This window comes from Mytilus edulis, chromosome 14 (genome assembly GCF_963676685.1).
Source record: "Mytilus edulis chromosome 14, xbMytEdul2.2, whole genome shotgun sequence".
In the NCBI taxonomy this organism is placed as follows: domain Eukaryota; kingdom Metazoa; phylum Mollusca; class Bivalvia; order Mytilida; family Mytilidae; genus Mytilus; species Mytilus edulis.
The window spans coordinates 28,989,629-29,007,717 of record NC_092357.1 but is presented as its reverse complement, the minus strand read 5'-3'; the positions used below and the strand labels follow the sequence as shown (position 1 = coordinate 29,007,717).

Genomic DNA, 18,089 nt, shown 5'->3' with positions numbered 1-18,089 from the left:
CGGATTTGTGATTGAAATACATTTTTAATTTATAAAAAAAAGTTAAACACACACATGACAACAAAATAACAAAACATAAGTGAATAATTCACAGAAATACACAAATAAAGTGCATGTTTCTATTTGTATACCCATATTACCAATACTGACAACTATACTTGGTAGTTCAATTGAAGAAAAATGTATTTTAGATGTCTTTATGTAGTGTTGTACACACATTTTTCACTTAGGTTGTTGATAAGTGAGGCGTTTATCATGCAATTCCACAATCAGAAAAAAATAAGTCAGCAGCAAATATTTTAGGTTCTGATGGATTTGCGGTCTTCCAGTCTTCAAATAAAAAATGTTTCATTATGCGGCAGTCGTGGGTCGAGACCGGGCAGTCATAGGTCGAGAACGGACACTCGAGTTTCTTCTCGGTAACATCGAATTTGGCCGAGTACCTGCTTTCTTGCATGACTCGTTTATCTCGAATATGTCAAATTTTCGCAGCGGTCGCATTCTGCTCCGATTTAAAAATGAGGTTGTTGGGGATTGCATTCTTTCGTTTATGTTTTCTAACTCTTTCTTTGGCACAATATTCGGAGTTAAATTAAGCTCACAAGGTCCACACATATCCTTCATTTGACGTGTCGTTTCTCTGTGACACGTATAATCCGTCACTTGACATTGTATTGGCCGAGCGAGACGACCCACAATCCTCTTCACTTCCGCTGCACTTGCTTCCCGAAATGCCGGTGCCTTTGGTAGTATAATGTCATATTCCGGAATGTAGACCATCGACCTTGCTTGAAATTTGTCGTATGTCTTCTGCTGTTCATCATGAAAACGTTTTGCCGGGTCCAAATAATGAATAACATTAGCTTTCCGGAGATGAATGTCTGGTCTTGTGTCGCTATACATGTGTCGAATATTACTATCCAGAATTGTTCTGTATGTTGTACAAAACGCCATTATAAACTGTAATTTGTCCCAATACGGCCTTCAACAATGAGCAGAACTTTCAGCGTTTATATTGTCGATTCTGAATAATTTTCTCCTTGTAAACCAGGATTAAATTCTATTTCATTATAGACCCTGTTCGATATATTTTCAAAATCCGCTGCATTGAGATGGATTACAAATTACTTGTAGTTTCAATGCTAGTTACCTCACAAAGTTTATTGAAATGCCAAAAGTTTTATCGAAAGAAAAAATAGCATTGTATCATGGTACAGATTACTGTGTTTATTTTATAAAGTTAGATAAAATTTTCTATACAGCTTTCCCCTATCAGTTTATTTAACGCGGATTGTTGCTTGGCAAGAGAGAAAAGATAAGTCCAACTCGATTCAAGTGTGAAATTAACCTAATCAAAGTATATACAATAATATAACTATTAAGTGAAAGCTTAATTAATCAATTTGATGTTTCTTCCTTTAGTTTTTAAACGTCGTCTGTGGCCAATGTTGTTGCAATCAAATAAAGGCCACGTCAATTTTATTTTCTGTGTTCATTTGAAAGGAGTAGGTCCAGTAAGACCCCTTTTTGGCCCCAAAATATAGCAGTTTTACAAAATTGTTCAAATGTAAACTTTTAGTTATTTATTGGACAGAAGAATGCTTCTGCTACATAAATATGGGCTGTTTTTGACAATATAATGCACATATATCGGGTAGTAGCACCATGAAGTCATTACTGAAATCTTCACAATTCTAGCATTTTAGTTAAATTTTAGACGGTTTCCGTGTTAAACGAAACTGGCCGCATTCGTGTTCATCCTTACTATTTAAATGTAAGTTGTATTTGATGAGAATACATAACATACATAAAATATTTTGTCAGATGAATCTGAAATTTGAGGCCAAAATCGGTCCTTACCGGACCTACTCCTTTTACACGTCAACTAGGTTTGAAGAGAAAAAAAAATGCTGCAATCAAGCCCCATATTATTTTGTCCTTGCTCATTTAAACATTTGAAAATGTCAGTTTCCCGTGTCATATATTTGGGACAAATAATACGGGACATATCTTATTTTTGTTTACGTCTTTTAATATAGTTATATATATAACTCTGAATCATTAAAACAAAATCTATCGGTAAAAGATATTTGGTTGTAGGTCACTGATCATTTTTGTGTTTTTTGTCGCAATAGCGAGAAATAGTGATATCCTTCATTGCCTCGTTGTCGTCGGCGACTCTGTGGTTAAAGTTTCTGATATTTTAATAACTTTCTTAAAATATCCTTAAAGTCGACCAAACTTGTACAGACGCTTGTTTATGATCATAAGATGGTTAAGGTTAATTTTGAAAAAAAAATATCCTGTTTATTCGTACATTACTTAGTTGGGATTGTGCGTAAAAGCAGAAACAGAACCATACATGTGCCTTTATGATTTATTGTTTGTGCATGCTCGTGCATGAAGGCAGACACACCATACATGTGGATGCCTTTATAATTTATTGTTTGTGCTCGTGAAAGCGGACACAAAACTATACATGTGCCTTTATGATTCATTGTTTGTGCTCGTGAAAGCGGACACAAAACCATACATGTGCATGCCTTTATATATATGATTTATTGTTTGTGCTCGTGAAAGCGGACACAAAACCATACATGTGCATGCCTTTATGATTTATTGTTTGTTCTATGAAAGCGGACACAAAACAATATATGGGCCTTTATGATTTATTGTTTGTGCTCGTGTTAGCGGACACAAAACTATACATCACTGGTGGTAAGCGGATGGTCGTAACTAAAAGTTACGACCATCCGAAGATGGGAGACAACTCTAGGTATAAGTTTTTCTTTTCCGATTTTCGTGCACTAAAAGGTTCATTTGAACCAAACCGCTTGTCTCGTACATACTAGTCGGCAGTCCGGTGATATTAAACCCAAATTTGATGCCTTAAAACATTCCAATTTTCGTAAAATAGTCATTCAAAAATTCAAGCATGATGGTCGTAACTTTAAATGTGTGATGGTCGTAACTTCAACTATAACATTTTGGATGATGGTCGTAACCGACACAAGATGGTCGTAACTTTGAAAGATGACCGTAACTCGAGTATTTAGACAAACTTTTATTAATGTATTTTAATTGTAAAGGTAATAGACTCAGATGTAATATATGATTTGCTACAAACAATCTTATTTGTTACTCTGGTAATGATATGCAGAAATTAAGCGAGAGAATTATTAAACATACACATTTCTGATGGATTTCAAACGCTCATCATTTAGGAGCAACAGTGAAAACTAATCAACTCGCATTAAGCCAAAAAGTATGTTAGGGTTGAGAATTAATATATTTTTTTCTGTACGTTAAGGCATGAAATTATTAAATGCACGTCTACTCCCTTATATTTGTTTTTAATGTTTTTTTTATTTACGACTTTTTTTTTTTTTTATCTCCAATCATGTCGGCAGATGAAATTATTAAACGCACACAATTCTAAAAAAATCATCTTTAAATCATCTATTGCAGCTCTTATAAGTCTTTGAGTCTTTGAGTCTTTTTTACTCCATGACTTTAAATTGTTATTGTCTTATAAACTATTGGCCTTCAAATATTCGTCTTTTGATCGTTCATGAGGAAATAGAATCCACAAATGCACTTCTGAGTCAGGGTTGAGTTCAATATCGTAGCTGCTACGTAGTGCTACGTAGATTTTGACTTTTGAGCATGTAGCTATAGACTAGTTGTTACATAGACATTGATAAAGGCTACGTAGCTGCTACGATTTTGAACTCAACCCAGGAATATTGATGATATATACTTTACACTGCTACATGCACTGAATTTAAGAGTAAAATAAAATACTAGTTTGTAGCCAGGATAATGTTACAAGGACTTAGGTCAAACTAAATGTACTGCGGCAACTTTTACATACAAATCCCGGTATGCAGGTTGAAAATCATGTGTAAGTTATATGTTTACATGGTATGAATGGCTACAAGCTACTCAGGGACTTCGTCATTGGACATTACTGTGCACCTGATTATCAGCTTGATTTCACCAAACAACAATATGACGCCTAAGCATCCAGGCTAAAAATAAAGCGTATGTTCTTTAACTCAGGTACGGACCTGCGAATTCGCGGGTATGCTCTAGTCTCGATAACGACCTTCATAACCTATCAATATTTTAAGCTTATTTTGACTCCTTATTAATGCTCTTTCGACTTAATGTATCATTCTTAAATTGAAGATTTTAAAAAATCAACTAGTAGGTACATCCTCAACGTTTATATTTTCAATAGATGCGAATTCCAAACGAAAAAAACTTTCGTGCTTTTTATTTCTAACTAAGAATTATCATAACCAGAGCTGTGTTTCTTTTTTTAAAATGAATTCTCCACTTTTGAGAAATTTACATTGTGAATAAATTTAACCGTTTACATTAATTCAACTATTTGCCTCTTTGTTGATTTTATACATAATATTTTCAGAATATATGACTGTTCATTTCATTTTTTATTGTTTCGTTCGATTCGTTCCAATTTTTTCTTTACAGGTATCCCTCTCTCCATTTAGTTTTTATTATTTGGTGAAAACAACTTCACAAATATATAATATGATATATGATATATTCATATAACAAAAGACACGTTTAGAACTCTTGAATGGTTCGGTACAAGACATTTGAAAAATTTGGAATTTCAAATCGAACTTTAATCAAAATTCCCCCAAAACTAATATTTGAAAACTTTTAAAATTTTTGATTTGATAAGTGTTACACGCATTGCAATTGCTTTATTTTACATTGTATGTAAAAAAAGAAAAAAATTCTTCAGAAATACATCATATAAAATACTAGTATTCATATAGTAAAAGAAACGTTTAAAACTCTTGACTTGCCTTATTCGGTCTTACTTATCTTAGTTACGACCATCACAAATTTACGTTACGACCATCCTCAATATTTTTGTTTTTGTAGTTACGACCATCATGCTTGAATTTTTGAATGACTATTTTACGAAAATTGGAATGTTTTAAGGCATCAAATTTGGTTTTAATATCACCGGACTGCCGAATAGTATGTACGAGACAAGCGGTTTGGTTCAAATGAACCTTTTAGTGCACGAAAATCGGAAAAGAAAAACTTATCCCTAGAGTTGTCTCCCATCTCCGGATGGTCGTAACTTTTAGTTACGACCATCCGCTTACCACCAGTGATACATGTGCCTTCATGATTCACTGTTTTAGCTCTTGACAGAAGATCTATTAGATTCCATAGAAAACAAAAAAGGTTTACGTTTTGATGATGCGAGATGATTCATTATTCTAAATGTTGTGAAAAGATGCGACCGCAATTCGAGGTCGAGGGATACTACATACATGGTCAGCCGATTCTTCGATTTGAGACAATAGATAGAAGAAGGCGTAGTATGAGTGCACCATCCAAGTCACAATTTATAAAAGAAAACCATTATAGGTCAAAGTATGGTCTTCAACACGGAGCCTTGGCTCACACCGAACAGCAAGCTATAAAGGGTCCCCAAAATGACAAGTGTAAAACCATTCAAACGGGAAAACCAAACGTCTAATCTATATAAAAAACGAAAAACGAGAAACATTTATGAACCACATAAACAAACGACAACTATAAACATCAAATTGTTTTACATTGTCAAAGGAACAAAGGAAAAATGGGGGATCCGACCGCCTCAAAAATACTGTTAAAAACCATTGAAGTCGACATCAAGTTTGAAGTTTGAATAATATTAGTCGGAAAAGGAAAAAGGTGGTGGGGCTCAGAGACATCCGGGGTACCCTACGCGTCTGACGCTTATCAACATTTGATAAAATAGATGCTTTGTAATAAGTACGTATACAATACATTAACTCATGATGAAAGAGAAAACATGTAACGTTGGAAATTTAAGCTGTAATTTCGAGTAGAATTGTCCAGTGGCGGATTTAGAAATTTTCATAAGTGGGGGCCCACTGACTGACCTAAGAGGGGGCCCGCTCCAGTCACGTTTCAGTGATTCCCTATATAAGCAACCAATTTTTTTCCCCAAAAGGGGGGCCGGGCCCCCGCCCCCCTGCCCCCCCCTAAATCCGCCTCTGTTGTCAGCCTTTGTAAGTGGTTAAAACGGTTAGTTTTGTTTCTGCACAAACATGTCGAAAACTTTTACATATCCCATTTGAATACATGAAAATATACATAGATAGATTTGTTCATAGATACTTGGGAACATTTATTTGCCTAACCCCTTTTTCCCAAAATCCGTTTCTTTCTTTCAATTTCAATTATTTTCGTGGTGTTTTTTTTAGATTATAATCGGTCGCGGCTGTGCATGGGTAGTCAGAAACTATATCAATTGATTGTAAATCGTAACAAATTTTGCTAAAAATATATATTTTTAACATTTTGAATTCAGAAAGAGAGAAAAATAAAATAAGCGGATGGGTTATTAGTGATTTGTCACAGTATTATATAAACAATAATTTTGTCTTTTATTTTAGTATATAAATTAAAAAGTTAAACCATAGACATGTATAATATATCTCTGATTAAATATACATATAAGACTTTTGAAATCATTTTATTTCCTATGCAAGAATGCATATAATTTTATTTTTGTTCCATTGTGTTATGTTGTGAAATAATACATATATATATGACAGCTACAGAATCCTATTCCGCCAGATGAATAAAAACTGTGACTGTCGTTTCTGGGAAATCGATCCGGTTTGCTGCTGAATGCACCGCGATCACGTGATCTAGCGGATCAATACGCTTCCATGTTATAAAGTGCATTGTAACGATGTGAAGACGGCTGATCGATTGGGGGAAGTGTGAGGGGGCACCAACAGGGCGTGATAAAGAAAACACGCTCATTTTAATAGAGAGAGAAAATTGCAACATATATTCCTATAGATTTGTCGCGTAAAATAAAAATGATTATCAGCGTTCTGGCCGATTGCAGGTTCGAATGTAAAAAAGCGTTATTGGCTTTTAATCAGCTGATTATTATGAATTTAGTCATTCGTTTATTTTATATTTTTTATTATACGGTGATAAAAGAAAATAATCAATAAGATTTTCCCAATAAATTCATATCAAGATAAATTACAGTTAAAAAGATTTACATGTGGTTTTTTTTAAAAGTATTAAAGATTTCAAATATTTGAACAAACGCATTTATCAGAAAAAAAGTATTAAAAAAATAAAAATCAGAAAAAAAAGATTTAATATGACTAATAATTTGTTAATTTTTCTCCAAATCTAAGTTTTCTTATAAATAAATTTGAATTCATCCGATATTTACATTCTCGTTTATCCTATTGTTATCAAGACGCTATTGAACACACAGCATTATTATAATTTATGAACTGCATTCAGTTATTCTCATTTTCTAAGACCAAAATGAGCACGACTCGCTATGGCGGCTAAAATGGATCAATTCTAAGGTCAGTTTTCATTAATTTGACAAAACATTGGGAAAACATGGATCAGATAATAAAGGATTTTAATGAAAGGCATGAGAATTGTGTATTCATTATCTTTATCGACTGAGAAAATCAGTAATACTAGTGAATCTGATAGTTATGGCCGCCTTGCGCACTCGACACAGACGATCAAGAAGAAAATGTCAGTCGTTTTAATATACAGACGTTCGTATTCGCCATCTTGGCTAAAGTATGATGATGATTATTTTCAATTCATTCGTATCTCAAGAATTAATGGAGTTAGTTAACATGGAATTAAGATATGAAAAATCAGGATTTTCTGTAGAAGTCTTTGATTTTTATCTCAGTCAATGGAGATTGCTACTAAATTGATTGGTTTGTGAATAGAAGGGCACAAGTGTATGAATGCCGCGTAATATGTTTATTATTTAAACCGAATTCTCGGCTATAAAATAAGCACACAATTTGTTTGTGTCAAAATGAATGTTTATTGTTTTTATCATGTGCTATATATTGGTGTTGCCGCCATGGAGTTAATATTATGCATTTTACCTCGAACTACACAGGGGAGCATGGAAATATCCCAGGCTTCTCAAATGAGATATTACAGCTTCCAGACTATAAAGGAAAGACTTAATTCCCCTTCAACACCTCGAGACCTCACGGACAAACACACACAAACGATCAAAGACATGGAACTAGAGTCGAAAAAGTCGTCAGTAGCACTAGAATTTATGGAAGAGTTAAAAGATAAAAGTGAACTTCGTAGACAACGCTGTGATATTTCGAAAACTGGAGTAACATTAAAGGATTTTAAACTCAGATTTTCCAAGTCGAATTTCCAATCAGTATTTGGGCCTTCAGCCAAGAAAGCCGTTTCAATTGCCAACACTTTAACAAGTTTATTTTTTAACCACAAAGATCTTGATATAAAACATTTAAACGCCACACAGATGCCAACAGTGTTTGCTTTACTGAAATACAATGTTGAGAACGATTATTACATTGCTGCTGGGGGTATAGCATTTAACCATGGTTTCTTTCCTTATCTTGCCAAAGCATCCAACGGAAAAACGCAAAATTTAACCGAAATAAAAACCAATTTTTCTGAATGGAATTTTTACTCTGTCCTTGAAAACCGGAACTATTCGATTCATTGGAATTCTAATTTTCACAATTTACAAACCGGAAGTAATGTGACCCAATACCAAAGTGAAAGCAATGGCCATTGGACTGGACCCTACTTTGATTGCAGAAAGTTACAGCGTTGGGTGTTGACTTTTTCAGTTCCTTTCTTCTATCTACGAAACAACAAACCAACCTTTAGGTAAGATAGCCATGGTTGTATATTTTTGCAACGTTTAAAGGTGGACCCATTTTGGAAAGGGGTCCAGGAGTTGGAACCCCCTTTTTTGACGACCAAAGCATTTAAATGGGGAGATATGGTTGGATCCCCTTTTATCCTTGGTTTGGACTCCCTTTTTAAAAAGGCTAGATACACCCCTGTACCTGTTTAAAGGATCAATTTGAGGGGTATTGGGATTTTGGAAAATAATTAATATATTCTGGCTTATGGGTAGGGGTTAGATTAAAAGTAAATATCCTGGCCTGCAAACTCTCTCCCTTTTAATCATAATGGTCATTTTAACATTTTTTTTGGAATGCATTTACAAATTGGTCCTTAAAATCACGAAACAAGTTTTGTACCATGTTCATAGAACTGACTTCTTATACATGTTAATGCTAAGTGTGTTATCTTTCCTTAGACTAAACAAACTTAACTTTGATACTTGTAGCCTTTACCTACATCCTTTCCGTTCCTGTAACATGAGTAGTCCGCTTCCATTAAACTAGTACCGTCTTGAGAGTCAAAAGTCTGAAACTCTGAACAACATATAATTCATATAGCTTTAATCATGTTAATTGCTTCTATTCGTCATGCTTTAGTCTCTGTAGTACAACTAAAATTGAGAATGGAAATAGGGAAACTAGCACAGTACAATCTGATTCAAATTTTGCCTCTTTGAACTTAAAAGCAAACCGAAATCCTAGATCTTAGTTTTGATATAGTTTGTATTACCAGTTTTTAGCTGCCTTTTACCATGTTACCATATATATTTACATGGCTGCTATTCCATTGTCATGATTGTATTCGTGCTATTGGTCATTTTTAGTATATATTTTCATGTATTACTATATCAATTATGTTTCAGATCATAAACTGTATATGTTTGCATTCATGATATACGCTTTATTTATCGTTTAAAGACGAGATGAAGAATCAAAAGTGTTCTCTGACCCAAATTACCTAAATGCATGACCATACGTGTACCTTGCAGTATTTTTTTCAGAGAAGCATGTCTGTGTGTAGAAAAGATATATGAACACATTTCAAAGGTAGCTCTATCGTTGAAAATAGTTATACAAGTAGAAACAAATATTTTGTGGTATGGGCTGGGAACAGGTAAAAAAAAAGGGGGGGGGATATAACTTCTTTATTACAAGTATATGTGATAACGAAAATATAAAGAATACAAGAACCTCTGGTTGAAAAAAGTTTTACCATGTATACGTTTTTATTTGTTGTTAAAACTTTTCCACAGCTGCCCATGCCTCTGACGGTAATATGTCCCTTGCTACACATGTAAATATGACAAATCATGGTAAAGGAGAGAGGTGACGAATATATATAACTGCTGCACAGTTTTATAACCAAAATCAAATCTAATAACATTGACTTTTATTAGTTGTAAGTGGCTTTGAACTAGTCAGTTCTCTCAGATCTGTTCATTGTCTTTTTTTGTCGGGATGTATAAGTACCGGGCCACGTCCACTTGTATTTTTGTCCATCTGATGAGTTAGGCCTTTTTCAACTGATTTTTATAGTTCGTTCTTATGTCGTACTGTTATACCACTGTCCCAGGTTAGGGGGAGGGTTGGGATCCTGCTAACATGTTTAACCCCGCCAAATTATTTGTGTATGTGCCTGTCCCAAGTCAGGAGCCTGTAATTCAGTGGTTGTCGTTTGTTTATGTGTTACATATTTGTTTTTCGTTCATTTTTTTTACATAAATAAGGCCGTTAGTTTTCTCGTTTGAATTGTTTTACATTGTCTTATCGGGGCCTTTTATAGCTGACTATGCGGTATGGGCTTTGCTCATTGTTGAAGGCCGTACGGTGACCTATAGTTGTCAATGTCTGTGTCATTTTGGTCTTTTGTGGATAGTTGTCTCATTGGCAATCATACCACATCTTCTTTTTTATATTATCAAATGTCTGACCAACACAGATTCATATACTTAAACATTCCACTAATGACTGTTACCCCCCCCCCCCCCCCCCCCCCCTCTCTTTTTTTTGGTGACACTAGCATTACTAGTGAAAATGGCACAATATCTAACATATCTAATGGTTCATGGAAATAAGTGTAATGGTGTTATTTGTTTACAATAGATCTAGCAATCAACTTGATCAAGCCTAAAAGGATATTTTACGATTCTGGTACAATTCTAACATGTCCAACGTACTAATTTTGAAAACATCTTTTTGTTCTATTCTGTATTTTAAAAATATTTTTATGTATGTTCATATGTATGCAACATATGTAATATTATTATTTAACCACAAAATGATACTAGTAAATCATAAATATTGCTATCAGGTGAATTATACGTTCAATTTTTCATGCAACATATTGAGGATTATTTATAATATGTATTATGAATATTCTATTTTAACAAAATGCATACAATGCAATTATTGACTTGATTCACATTTCATCGATGATGTCTTATAAAACTTATAATCTGAACCATAGTTTGAAACGAGGGAATAAAGCATATGAAGGGGATGTACGTTCCCCATTTTAATCTAAATTGAAAAAACAAACAGTTCAGGTTTCCCGTGCACGATTTTAAAAACTCTTTAGCATTACATCGTCAAAAAATGGGTTTGTCTCGCTCCGCTCTTTATGATGTCAAGATCGTTAAAAACTTCAATTTGTTGTCTTTATGATGTCTTCATTTTCTGTTCATGCTGGACGGGTTTCAATTGTGACGATCACTACAATAATTCTATTTTTTCTATTTCATTATAAAGTCAATTCTGAAAAAAGACCAAACATGAACAACAAGCATGACAAGACCAAAACGAAAATCGTGATTCTGTCTTTCTATAGCATGCATTCTAATGTTGAACTTATTATCTTAGAATGTATTTGTCAAAGTTTATAGCTATACAAAAAAGAAGATGTGGTATGATTGCCAATGAGACAACTCTCTACAAGAGACCAAAATGACACCGAAGTTAACAACTATAGGTCATTGTACGGCCTTCAACAATGAGCAAAACCCATACCGCATAGTCATCTATATAGAAGGCCCCGAAGTTCATGTTCTGGTCTGAAAAGTCAAAAACACTAAAGTAGCAACCATTTAACTTTAAAAAAAAGGGGTGTTCAGATTTTTAAAAGTTTTAATAGACACTATTAATCAAATTATTATTTTCAATATCTAACACTATAAGGTATAAGGAAAATCTAGATTCAGTTGAAGTAAATTGATGTTTCCTAAACACTATCTCCATGATGTATGACTTCTTTTGCTGTCATCACATCAATCCATTGTCGTAAAAAATGTTCTAGGAATCATTGCGATGGACTTGATCGAACAGTACTGCACCCCTTTTTTTCATTTTTTAGGTTGATTATATTAGGAATCAGTTAAGCATGACTGGAGCGGCACCCTCTTGAGTTAGCAGTCAGGACACCCCCCACCTATTTTAATGGAAATTTCTGGATCCCAAAAGGGGAAAAGTGTATCAACCTCTCCCATAATGAGGCAAATCACGAACTCTTAACTGCAATTATTTTTCAGAATATAAATCAAAACACTACCAGAAATTGATTCTATGATTCTGCTTTGGTTACCAGTCACAGGATACCAGTTTTGATATTGATCCAAATATTGGACATGCACACAAGTCACATGATTTTTACTGTCTTGGAATCGAACTTGCATTTAAACACATTTTTTTACACTGCATAACAATATAAAATGTAATCAATACATACGTGAACATGGCGAATAATGTTTTAATGAAGTTTTTGTTATTATAGATTAAAGATTATTCTTTCTTCTAATCAAGGTCACTAAGGGGGAATCCGATCTAAAGATACTGACTGAAGGTAACGGTAACAATGCAGACATTAATTCAAAGTGCTGCTTCACGAAGTTCAACTTCAGAAAACTATCACTTCAAAACAGATTACGATGACTTATTTTACCCCAGTACTTGTAATTTTCCCTCAGATGATGGTTTTGATGAGGGGTATATTAAACTCAATTACATATTTCTTTATCTTTGAAATGACGCTTATTCTGAAAATTCTCATGAAAATAATTTGACTATTATTCTTTCCGCAACTTTATAATTTCTTTTCTGTATATCGTTCATTTCTGCAATCGAAATATTAAGAGTTTTAATACAGAGACATTATTTCATATCAGCATGTTAAGTATGCACGCATGCTTCTTTCAGTAATTTCAAACATACGTTAGTTTTCTCGTTTGAATTGTTTTACATTTGTTATTTCGGGGCCTTTTATAGCTGACTATGCGGTATGGGCATTGCTCATTGTTGAATGTCGTACGGTGGCGACCTATAATTTTAATATCTGTGCATTTTGTCTCGTGTGGAGAGTTGTCTCATTGGCAAACATACAACATCTTCTTTTTTTATATATATTTAATGCGGTACTGTGTATATAGTAATGACATCTTGGACAGAATGATCATGCTAGCCATTGCTAACCTGACTAATTGGCGTTTATCATCGTCGTCATAAAAAAATATCCTCAGAGACAATGATTCAATTGAAGTCGACCCTACAAGTTTGGACAGTGTCCTGGTTAGTGAATATAGGACCGAAGTTTCCTATTGAAGCTTTTGTCTTTTCGGATTAACACCGGGTTTCATCTTGAAAACTAGCTCAGGTGCGTTTCTAGCCATTTTTGGAAGGGGATTCCCAACTAAGGTTACAAAAAAAGGGTGTGTTCCAATCATATGTTCCCATTCAAATGCATTGATCGTCCGAATAAAAAGGGGGTTCGCGGACCCGGACGCCCATTCCTGGATCCGCGCGGCACTGCAGCTATACATTGACAGTTGTTGCCTCAAAACTGTACCTTCTGTTGGGTTAAAACCATGTAACAATTGAACTACAAGTTAACCACAGTGTGTGTGTGCTATTCTGGTCTTTTGTTGTTTCTCATTGAAACCTATATACATGATATATATAAGACGAAGTTGATGAGGTATGCTCGCCAAAGAAACAAGTATTTACCGAAGTTCAAACGAAATGGATGTCAGTAATTATAGGCAACCATACGGCCTTCCACAGTTATCAAAAAAGATACCGTATAGTCGGTTATAAAGAAAGAATAGTTTTGTCCATCTGATGATTATTTAGCCTTCTTCAACTGAATTTTATAGTTCGTTCTAATGTACTGTTATACTACTGTCACAGGTTAGGGGGAGGTTTGAGATCCCTCTAACATGTTTAACCCCGCCACATTATGTATGTATGTGTCTGTCTCAAGTCAGGAGCCTGTAATTCAGTGGTTGTCGTTTGTTTATGTGTTACATATTTGTTTTCGTTCATTTTTTAAAAATAAATATGGCCGTTAGTTTTCTCGTTTGAATTGTTTTACATTGTCATTTCGGGGCCTTTTATAACTGACTATGCGGTATTGGCTTTGTTGAAGGCCGTACGGTAACACACATAGGTGTTAATATATGTGTCGTTTTCGTCTCTTGTGGAGAGTTGTCTCATTGACTATCATCCGCACCTTCTTTTTATATTTATACATGGTATAGTTATCCTCCGCCTGAGCAATCTTTGTTGACACATATATTCCGTCTACATGTGCATAGTCTATTTTTACACAATCTAGATACTTTTTGTTAACATCTGTTTTAACTTGATTAAAGAAGTAGGTAAATTCTCATCTTTATCGAATGTTGGTTAATTATGGTATAACGATATGTAATTTTCAGTCTTTGCCAGTATTTGTTTGCTCTTTTTAACATGTTTAATAGTAATTCAATCTTTGAATTTTTAAAGCAAACGGAAATGGTCTTATGATGGTAAATACTTGTTCCTATTCAACTCTACTGATTCAATGTCCAATGTGAGCTTGTGCCATACTTGGCGTTCATGGTCTGTAATTCACAGTCCAAAGTACACTTTTGAAAATCTTTTGTAATTACCCGTGGAGAATTTAATATATTTCATCTTCTTTTATGTAAAAGTTTAACATCTTTAATGTGATGCCGTGAGAGTCGAAACAAAAGGGTGTTACATTTGCAATAAATAACCCGCATGATCAATTTTCATGTTTAGTGCGACTTGTGGTTAAACGTGAAGACTGTATGAAAATAAATCAATTGAAAAATGTTAAAAATTATATATATGCAATGGATTTTAAAGATACTATTGAAGTTTGAGGAGATGATTTATTTGTGATCCCATTGCGAGTTATGCCATAAATGCCACCAGCCCCTTCACGACTTTCGATGCTATTTAAAGTAATAGAACAAAATTAAATTCATAGATTCTGAACAATATGCATACATACATGACCATGATGACATAGGACACATTGAATAAAAGCTTGTTAGTGTAAGACATGCGAAATACATTATCTTCTATCTGGTTTTTGGTCAATTCAACAGAAAATTCATTGTCGAAAGTCCTCTCAGAACAGGATTAATCGCCATGCACCTGGCTAAGGACACAGCTCAGGCGCGTCTTAAAATAAATATTTTGCAATGATGTGTGTACTCTTTTCTCCACGACGAGCCTTCTAACCAGGGTTGCGTTCAATATCATAGCGGCTACATAGGGCTTCGTAGCATTATTTAGCTGCTACGATTTTGAACGCAACCCTGGGTGGTAGACAAAAATCTACGTAGCACTAAGTAGCCGCTACGATATTAAGCGCAACCCATGTATAATTTGACCAAAAAATCTCGTGAAAAAGCCACTGATCAAGATCTTAGTAAACTGATACATGAATGATATCAGATAAATAGTTGAGGACCATACCTTCGAAGGGCCAATGTCATGTATGTCAAGCATACTTCATTATTTATTTGGCATAAATGTTACAGCCGATTCCAGTGAGTGTGTAGGGAAAGGTAGAATCCTTGGTTAGCTTGTTTGTAAGCTGAACGTGAAGTCATTATTAGGTAAGGTATACTACCCTCCTTTCGAAGTAGTCTAGTCTTACTGACCGATAGATTGTTTAATTGTCGGACAATATAGTCTACTGTTAAAGGAGGGTAGTTTACCTTACCTTATACTGACTTCATGGCTCATCTAACAAGCAAGCTAACCAATGATTCTACCTTTCCCTACACACTCGCTGACATTGGCTGTAATGGTTCTTTCCTCGAAGGTCCAATGGAAAACACCTTAAGATATCATGTTTATCATCGTTTAAGAATACATTTTTTTGACACCAAACGCCTTCAAATATGACCATTCATAGAAATAGAGCAATCAACAAAAAATTCATGACAAAATTCATCTGCTTCCAATCAATTGATTAAACCATCCTTTTTTTTAATTTTAAGGATCCAAATCACCCTCAAACCTGGTAACATATGGTACTAAAATATTAGCAAAATAGACATACAAATACACCATCCTTTTTAGAATCAAAATCACCCTGAAGCCTAGCTACATCAGTTACTACATGAGTATACTAAATATGAAAAACAAAATGACATAAATCTGAAGGGCAATAAGTATAATAAAATCTTTTACAGTTCTTATTGCTATCGAACTTTAGCTGATTTTTTCAGTCAATGAATTAAGACAGTCATACAACCACTAGAGGTCATTCTTAATCTCGATCAATTTTGCAATGATATATATAGGAAAATTCTGGAAATCCTGGAATAGATTTAAGTTGCGGATCTAGGGTCGTTTCGGAGTTGGACCCCCCCCCCCCTTTTTTTGACGATCAATGCTTTTGAATGAGGACATATAGCTTGACCCCCTTTATCCTTGGTTGAGAATTCCCCTTTTAAAATGTCTGGATCCGCCACTGGGTTTGATAGGGTAACACAATTGTGCTCAATGAACCAAGGATATATAACAATTGGCTAGTTAAAAACGCTTTATAGGGAATAATTCTATGTGTGTTGTTGCCATCGCGTTTCTTTACAATGTAAATGGAAAAAAGTAAAGCTAATCAACCAAATGTGACCTCAACATAACAAAAAAAGGAGATGTAGTGTGATTCCCCAGTGAGACAACTATATCCACTATAAAAGGCCCCATAATGTATGAATCTATATAAAACAACCTTCGTGGGACCCCAGTAAGGTTTCCATTTAATTTAATTGCCAGACTGTGAACATGCATTTTGGTTTATATAATTCAACATCTGTTTTATACATTCAATACATATAATTAAACTTCAGGGAAAACACATGTCGATGTACATACCATATGAAAACTTACTATCCCTGTCTCAGATCCCTGTAGATACATGAGAATGGTAAACACTGTTAAATACAGACACGTGCAGCTTCTACCCAATGTACAATACAGACACGTGCATGCTGCCTCTACCTAATTTACAATACACATGCACGTGCAGCATCTACGCAATGTACAGATAGTAAGCACCAATGATTTAGGGATATTGGTCCCGGGCACTCCTTATCATGCTATATGCTACATATAGTTTAATGTATACGAATGTTTACAAGTCACACTCGTAAGGTTTATAAGTTTACACCCTCTTATCAAAACTCTGGATGCACATTTGCACTCCATATTCATGCATCAAGTTAGCTTTCCTGACTGAAAAGGTACCAATACTTTATATAGTCACGTCAAATAATTTAGGTGATTTCAAATCCAAAATTTGGATTGGGATCACACACATGACACATAGATATAACATATGCATGCAGTTCTCAACATTTCACCATTATACGAAGGTTCTGGTTATAATAGGTGACATAAGCAGCTCAACGCTCAACTTTTCTTAATTTTATATGCGCTTTCGACGCTTCCTTACAGCGGTTCGGTGTAAGTACACTACTAACCGTTATATATTTAGCGTTATTTTCTTAAAGGTGACTAGTGCTGTCTTGTTAAAGTTGTAATGTATATTAGGTCTTTGTTTTTCTATAAACAAATAATGATAATAATGAATAACACAAAATAAACTTTCTTTGATATTTTGGTTATCATGGTTATTGTTTTTTTCTTCATCGGTTTATTGTTTCACCCTCCATGATTGATTGATTTATTTATATATTAACGTCCAGTCACAAATGTTTCATGCATATCATCTACAGACTTGTCGTTTTTTTCAAATATATTTAGACTATTAATGGAAGAAGACCAGAAGAACCAGAAATATGATATCATAGTGCCAGACGTATGTTCAGTTTGGTATTATTGGGGACACGAAATAGCTAGAAATTTGTAAAAACAAAAACGTAACGCCAAACAACGATCGAAACTGTTGAGAAAGACATTAACCACTCACCGTTTTATACATTAACTATTCTATACAACGCGACATTGCTGCGCTAGATTTACAACCAGCGTCCTGTACCAGATATGACGTTAGGAAGTATTAATATTTGAGGGGATTAAGTT

At 34.4% G+C, this 18,089-nt stretch overlaps 1 protein-coding gene across 1 annotated transcript in view; it reads left to right on the top strand.

The window, feature by feature from the left end:
* The first annotated feature begins 7,276 nt into the window (after positions 1 to 7,276).
* The window catches only part of LOC139503486 (metabotropic glycine receptor-like), a 36,859-nt gene continuing 26,046 nt past the window's right edge, over positions 7,277 to 18,089 (top strand). The window contains exon 1 of the mRNA XM_071293275.1: positions 7,277 to 8,730. Coding sequence (XP_071149376.1) covers positions 7,883 to 8,730 — 848 coding nt within the window. The 5' untranslated portion in view covers positions 7,277 to 7,882. The remainder of the gene's footprint in view (positions 8,731 to 18,089) is intronic.